Source organism: Vitis riparia, chromosome 2, assembly GCF_004353265.1.
Source record: "Vitis riparia cultivar Riparia Gloire de Montpellier isolate 1030 chromosome 2, EGFV_Vit.rip_1.0, whole genome shotgun sequence".
NCBI lineage: Eukaryota > Viridiplantae > Streptophyta > Magnoliopsida > Vitales > Vitaceae > Vitis > Vitis riparia.
This window is the reverse complement of record NC_048432.1, coordinates 19,186,142-19,194,479: the sequence shown is the minus strand read 5'-3', so window position 1 is coordinate 19,194,479 and position 8,338 is coordinate 19,186,142. Positions and strand designations below refer to the sequence as shown.

The following is an 8,338-nucleotide window of genomic DNA, read 5'->3' as shown; positions in this document are numbered from 1 at the left end:
GCCTTCAATTTTCATACGTGGCTACAGCCTACAGCGCATCGATTGAATCAACTTTCGGTCCCGAGGGCGGCGGCTTTATTATTGCCAGTAACAAATTTGGCAACATTTTAATGCAACATGTATAATTTTGGAAATCAGAGTTATAAATTTATAAAAATTAGCAACTGCAAATGCTAATGCAACATTTGACAATTTTGGAAATTAGAATTATGGCCACTGGGTCCACATGGACCACAAGTGTTCAGGAATTAAATGGTGGTTGAAATTAATGATCTTCGTTAGGCTTTAAAGTCGAATTCGTTACTGCATGAAATCTATATATGTTAAAAAACGTGACATGATCAGTTATATCACCTTCTCTGTACATTTAAATCTTATAATTTTACATTTAAGTTTCGATGCTATTATTTTATATTTTGATTATTTTTCTATACCTTACATTTATGTTATAGCTTGGTCTTATGCTCGAATTGCATGTTTGATAAATACTAGTTCCGTACCCTGGAAGTCTCCGACCTATCAATGGAAGCTGCTAGCTTTTTCTAGCCCCGAAACGACCACCATCACCGAAGTAATGTTACTGCAATTAAACCAATATGATATGTATACTAGAAACAGTTCCAAACCCAAAAAAGAAGGGAGGAAGATGATTAGACGACATGGGAGAATTCATAACTTGCCAGTGAGGCGCCACAAAGAATTGACAACTTCCCCGCTGAAAGGGACATAACCTGCTTATGAAGCAAACAAAACTCCCACCGAAAGGAACAGAATTTGTGATCCCTTGGAAGCCTCACCATTCCGCCTAGAGCCAGCATCATAGCTTAGCTCAGACTGCTTATACACACGCCTACCCCAGCCCCAGCTTCATCTGCGTTCATTAGAAAGAAGTCCAGATGCAGTGACAAATCTAGGCATATCATTACTTGGCCATGTATGTAATATGCTCTATAAAAATCTTCCAATGGGCGAAATGCACTTGAGAGATCCAGCATAACATAGTTTCAGACGGGAGCGTATCATTAGCATTACTTTTCACATTGAAATGCTCCTTCAGCGGGCAAATGCAAATGATGTTGCCATAAAACAAACATAAAGAGTACCCACGCCAATTACCATTCAACACAACAATTTCAGAATTTGCATTTTACATAATAAAGAAAAAAAAAAAAAAAACCTGAGAGTTGCATTGACAATGGGCATCAGCTCTCCGAGGTCTGGATATTGCTTTGTGAGGCTTTATGCCTTCCATGCCAAATAAGGCAGAACTAAAACCGAGTTTTGTGACTAGAAAACTATGTCAAACGGAGCAAAATGATTTCAGCAGAAAACAGTTCAGAAGTGAGATGGCCCCATTGATCACACTCCTTCTGGTCGCATGATTTGCATCATAAGTCAACCCTTACCCTGAAAAGATACGCAGTAGGGTTATTGGCTAAATGTCACTTTAATCAATAAACAGAATCTTTGGCAGAAAAGAAAGGAAAAAGAAAAACAATGAAAACCCAATTCAAGCAGCATTTCAAAAAGTAGGTCAAGAACCACCAATCCAATAAGCCAACTTCTTTTAGAATTGGCCATATCCAGTAGAGACTGGAATTTCCCTGATTATCAAGGGATTGAAATTTTGTTTCTAAGAGCTAACTGATGGTCTACGTTTGATTCATTAACCACAAGTTAGGGTTATCCATTTAGGGGGAATGGGACAATGTCATGAGTCTTTTATTAATGCTACCAATCTATTACTAGTAATTAGGTTATTAATAGTTTCAATAATCCGGCAAACAATCATATGCTAAAGATGTCTACTACTACTAGTAATAAGGTTATTAATAGTCTCAATAATCCAGCAAATGATCATGGTAAAGACGTAATACGTAATAATATTCTGGACAAATAAATTTAAAATATGCAGCATTCCAGTAATAATATTCTGGAAGATCATTTAAGTCGCTGATGAGGCCAAGCAAACAAAAGTTTCTCTTTTCTTCAATTTAAAATCACATTAGGATGTCTTCATCTATTTTATGAGGCTCCTGTACCTTGTGAGGAGGCGTTCCTGGTCTCAACATGTTTCCAAAGCCTAGTTTTCCCTTCTTATCAGTTGATTTAAGGATCTGAAAGGAACATGTTAATGTATCATCCACAATCATCATGGCACCAGCATTGTCGAACTCGCCACAGTAATTTGGTGCCGAGAATATGGTCACTAGCTGCCTCTTTGCAAAAAACTCGTACCCATCTTCCACAACCTGGAAATACATGCCCAAGATCAAAAACACAAGTCACAATTAATTTGAGTCACAACCAAAAAAAATCACATAACCACAGATAATAAACACACAGGGATGTGTTTTAACTTATAATGTATTTTGCAGTTACATTGTATAACGCCAAACAACAGGGCCTTGTTCAAAAAAAATTGAGGAACCCAATCTATTCAGTCAAATTGTTGTCACCAGATAGGAAATAATGCCAGGGAAATGAGGATCATATCTTTTAGTATGATTATAACAGGTATAACAGATTTTGCACTCGAAATTACTTTTTTTCCTGAATTGACCCTTTTGTCTGCACTCAAAAAGGCTTTAACAGTGCAGGTCATAGGTTCAAGACTCTGGAAGCAGTGTAGACCTAAGACCACTAACAAACCTAACCTTCAGCCTTTTTTCGTATTAAGTAGCTGCACACAGAACACTAGGCATGGTCTAGCATACTAGCAAAGCTATGTTATGCAGTAGAACACAAAATTGGCCAGTGATACACCAATTAAAACATAAGACAGAACCAGGGTACCTGGAAACATGCCATGCCATGAAATTCATACAGATAGAAAATGATACTGAAAGGATAAGCATGAGTGGAAGAAAAACATTTAGTTATACATATATAATATTCATAGAGACGAACACAACATGCCCTGAAATTCATACAGATGGAATCTGAAATTGAAAGGTTAACCATGTTGGGAACAAAAAACATTTAGGTGAATATATATAACATGCAAAAATAAAAACAATCAAAAACAAACACATGTAGCATAGAGATGGAAACTGATATTAAAAGGTTAGGCTTGAGGAAAATTGAAAGGTACTCAAACAGATATTGGAAAATGAATCATGGGGAGAATAAAAAAATTTAGGCCAACATGTATAATGTGCAAACCCAAAAACACAAAAGGTTTTGCATAGAAGTTACTCGTACATGTGAGCCAGGCTGCCTGCAAACTCAACCACCCACCCCATACACACATAAGAGGAGGGGGTAGAGAGAGAGAGAAAGAGAGAGATTAGCACAAGCATCTACATACAACATCTAATTCTGAGTCAACAGTATATATTTGAAATAAGCCTAAATCCAATCCAAATATGTCAATTCAGAACATGTCAGTTTCCACTCACACAGGCATATGCATTCAAGATATCAGAATCAAAAAAGGTAGCTTCCAGTTACAATTACCTGATGAGCTCGGCAAATGAGATCAAGGTCATGTTTCTGAAGGAATTCAGTAACCTTGTCAGCCCCAAATGTGTAAGACACACCCCTGTCATTCTCTCCCCAACCTTCAATATCTTTATCAGGATCTGCCCACAGAGATCACAGAGAAGCCCCTGATCTGGTACATCAACAGGGCGAGCAATATTTCTGATCTGATCCAAGTTTTTTAATTCAGGAGATAATCCTCCATGCATGCAAATGATCTTCTCATCGATAAGAGCGGCTACAGGAAGGCAGTTGAAGCAGTCAGTAAATGTCTTCCAGAGGCGAACGTTAAACCTCCTCTTACACTCATCATAGAACCCATAAATTCGGTTGATGGAAGCACATTCATGGTTGCCCCTGAGGAGGAAGAAGTTTTCCTTGTACTTGATCTTGTATGCAAGGAGAAGGCATATCGTCTCTATGCTCTGTTTACCACGATCAACATAGTCTCCTAGGAATAAATAGTTAGCTTCTGGTGGGTACCCACCGTACTCAAACAATCTTAGAAGATCAGAAAACTGACCATGAACATCTCCTGCAATGCAATGCAAAGTTCAAGCCATTGTTAGTCCACCAAACCAATAATGTATACTGATCCCGATAAAACCACAATATAAAAACATTGTTCAGATGAATTTGTGTGATAGCTAACAACCACATAGTTTTATAACATTAACCAATACACAAGCACATCCACTGCATCCAAACATAGATCGGGTACCCTAAGGTTGTGAGCCCACAATGCCATATACCAAAATCTTTCGTTCATCAACATGGAAAAAAACTGAAAACAGATTGAAATCCCACTATCTAGAAGAACCACATCATACTTCATAAGGTAGCCAGAATACCAAAAGATATTCATAGAACAACTCACCAATTGTATTATGTATAGTAACAGAGACTCTAGGGCTGTTAAAATTAACTGAGCAGCGTGAGAGCAGTATGAATTCAACAAGCAATGAAACAGAACCAGGTTCATTGTTAGTTCAGGAAGGTTACTACAGGTGCCCACTGCTAACCATGCACGAGGAATGGGCGCTGACAGGGCTCATGCTGCCTCTCAATCTGATGCAGTGTAGTGGGCTTGCACCCCACTCCATTCACGAAGCCCAACCGGGTTTTATTCACCAATCAAATAAGACAAGCTTGAGCTTAGATCCTGGGTTCATTTGACATGTTAACAACTTAACATACTGGAACTTAGGGCTCCAATTTTACCTCTTGTAAAGCTTGACCCATTAGTTAGGTTCATCAACTTGAAGAAGCCAAGCAAGCTTGAGTTTTAAGTTCAATGATTTAAAAGCAAAGCTTGAGGCTTGAGCAAATCTGGCCCAGCTTGATTAGGCTTGTAAAGAGTTAAAATGGGAACTGTCCAAATGTAGTAACATGACCCCTTTAGAAACTTGCCCAAAGAAAATAAACACAAAGTTGATGAGTAGTATAAACGAACACGATACAAGGAAGAAAAAGGCATGCTTTCAGCGAATATTCTGCTTTCTCATTTGAATTAAAGATAACTGTGCTGGACTTTGTTGAGGAGGTGACTAACAATTATGCTAATTAACACTCTCCATCAACCCATGACTTAATTGACATCAATCAACCTGTACTAGTGCTAGTTGACTCAGCTCAGATCCAACATACCTAGTTTGGCTTGTGCCAGCAATCTGCAGCCTTATTACTGGAAAATATCACATACCAAAATGACTGGCAAGAAAATTCTAGAATAGAACAAGGGTCATGAAAATGATGCCAGCCAAGCAATCTTCCTTTAGGAAGCTGTTCTCTATCCCAGGTGACAAATGCTACCAGGATATTTACAGCATCACATAATAAGATTCATCCACTTGTCACTGGTGTGGTGCAAATATTAATTCCCTGTTTTCCTTCTTTAGAAAAATGTAATAAATGTGAAAATATAATAATTAACTCAGTTTCCATGATTCTCTTAAAGCTTCAGGAAAAGATCAACTCTCTATTCCCTTCCAATCTGAAGTCTTGACTGACTTTTTCTCATCATTTCCATTTTTAAACTTCAATAGAAAGATATCACCTGAAACAATGGATGATTACTTCTCTAAAACACAAGACTTCTCATGCGATCAAATTCTAGTAGGGACTAAGATTTTCAGCTGACATTTTTTTTCTACAAGAAATCAACCTGCAGCCCACCATATGCAACCTGCTCCCCTCCCCCTTTTGCCACCTAAAACAGGCCTCATAGGCTAAACACTACTGCATGTCTTATTTAAACATTTATTTTATTGAAAGATAGGTTGTCATGATCTTAATGAGATACTCAGGACGGCACTGATTTTCTTTCTCCTCCCAGTCAACTTTCACACAAAGCCCATAAGAGTGCTCTAGACAACTGACAAACTCACGTCAAGGCAAAAAATACTTGCATGTACATACAAACACATATTTTGAATCCCCAGCAAAAATGCTTGTTAGCAGCTAAAATGAATGGACCAGAAGCCCAAAGTTCTATTTGACACACTAGAGAATCCCTTCCAAGAGAAAGAAATAGATCTAGAAGAGGTTGTATAAGGCTGCCAACCCCTGACAAAGGCCAAAAAGCCCCAAAGAGACCTGAAGTTGGCACCAAAGGCCTCCAACGCCCCGCCCAAGGCCTCCTGGAAGCCAAAATCATTTGTCCTGTCAAGAGCCCAACTGTCCAAAGCAAAGGCACAAAAGACTCCACGATGATCCTTCAGGCTAAAGGTGCAAATCAGAATTTAGGCAGATCCTAAATGGCCTACAAGGGACCTCACAGGCATCTGCAGAGGCCTAAAGACAATGGAACTCCCTGGACAGCACAGGAAGTTTTCATACAACACCTGGAGCTTTGCCAACTGGCTGATCAACCATTCACTGATTTTTGTTGGGGCTATTACAATAAAAACAAACCCTGGCCCAATTCCCTCCAGCCCAAAACCCACCCCCTTCTCCTCAAACCAGGAAAAAAAAAGGAGCAAGTTGAGAGAAGCTTCCACTCCAGTAAAGGCGATTGGTCATTGATAGAAAAATGCCCCCAAAATATTGAGGGGGTGCTACAATGGAGAGAAGCCCCAAGAATAAAGAAAATCTTCCCCACTTTCAACATGATTCTCCCACCAGATAAGGAATTCAAAATTTAAAATCTTCTCTATTAGGTAACCACCATAGACACAAAAAAGAGATGTGGCTCAATGCACAAAAAGAGAGATGTCGCTCAATAGTCAATAACATGTACTCTGAGTGCCCTTGCTTTGGAAATGTTAATAGAAATGCATTCACTTACTTTTTTGAAAACTCTTTACTACTTAAGCTGAGGTAGTCTTCCAATCAGAAGAACAATTTGATCTCAATAAGCTCAATAATCAGGTTTCCCTAGTAAAACAATTAAAGTTGTAGGTTTAAGGCTAACAGAATATATTCTCATGGCACAAAGATCAAGTGAATCGTCACTAAGCACCACTCTTGACAACTATACCAACAATATGTAATGCAATCATATTTCTTAAGTGCACAAAATGCAGTCTTAACGCTACATATGACTATATTTCACATGTTAATAACTGCATGCAGATATGGAGGACCAGCTCATTTAACTTTATTGCCATTATATACAGTAAATTCACAAAATTCACAGCCTTGGATAACCATATGTACACCCTGAACAATTTCTCTATGTGACTTTTGATTCATTTAATACAAGCTAAATTTTAGACACATAACTAACTAGATTCTTATGTATATAAATGCATTTTACACGAGATTACGATCTTAAAACACACCTTCCACAACATTCATGAATACTTCAATTATATCAAAAACTCTCTGAAGAAGGTGTACCAAAACCAGTTCATGATATTTCTCCCACTACCACAAAGGAATACATATACATTGTGAGTTCCTCATACTGTTGACAACACCAGAAGCTCACAATTTGTCGCAGCTCAAATTCAACAAGACACAGATGGTTGCGCTTATTTCACATCATATAAATTATGGGATTAGGAAAAATAGCATGCGGTCCTAAAAGCTCACTTAACATCGTATAAATTTTAAGATGGCTAAAAAAGTAGCAGGCTGTCCTTTCCTTATTCAATTTTCAATCAAAAGGCACACGCACAGACAAGAAAGGGATGATTCAAGAAAAAAACAAAACAAAACAAAACCAAACGATTATTTTACAAACCAAAAAAGGGAATTAAATCAACACTGTCATTTTCCATAATGATTTTACCACAAATCTTTATCGGCGCTTCAAGCTCAAGAAGATTCGGCTGGCTTAGGAAGATCTCCTTCGACGTCACGCAAAGCATCCGGATTTCCGCTTCCGTCAACTGCACCTGTCTCGGCGTCCGCCCGTTCTTAGCATCAACAAGCCGCCTTATGATGTCGTCCAACAATTCTCCGTCCATCTCCGACACACAAACCCCCCAAACCCTAGCTTCTAGAAAACTCTTTCTCTCTCTCCAAACGCAAAAAAGAAAAAACTCAACAACACAAAGAAATCCGATTCCTTCGCATTATTAAAGCAACCGAGACATCGAATCATCCGCTTCTCTCTCCTCGCTCATCAAACCCACCCGCGACGACTAATCGGTTAAGATTTCGACACCGAGTGGTCGGTATCTCTCCGGGATTGGGACTCTCCTCTTCTCTCTGTAGCTTGGGTCAATGAGCGCGTTTGTGTGTGGAGTGCGTGGCGGCCATTTCCCGCTTTGTTTGACGGACAGGGCTAAAAGATATGGAGAGGATGGGCGGACCCCATCGTATATAAAGAGCCCTAAAGTTGAAGCGAACGAACCCTATCTAAGAGCCATTTATGAGCGTGTGCGATTAGCACGTGCCTGCTCCGCTT

At 39.0% G+C, this 8,338-nt stretch overlaps 1 protein-coding gene across 1 annotated transcript; it reads right to left on the bottom strand.

Annotated features, from left to right (window-relative positions):
- Positions 1 to 617: 617 nt before the first annotated feature.
- On the bottom strand, positions 618 to 8,245 carry LOC117931023 (serine/threonine-protein phosphatase PP1). The gene is given in 5 exon segments (XM_034851868.1): positions 618 to 1,407; positions 2,043 to 2,252; positions 3,460 to 3,596; positions 3,599 to 4,018; positions 7,718 to 8,245. Coding segments are annotated over 5 exon segments (957 nt in total). The 5' UTR covers positions 7,896 to 8,245; the 3' UTR covers positions 618 to 1,395.
- Positions 8,246 to 8,338: the final 93 nt, after the last annotated feature.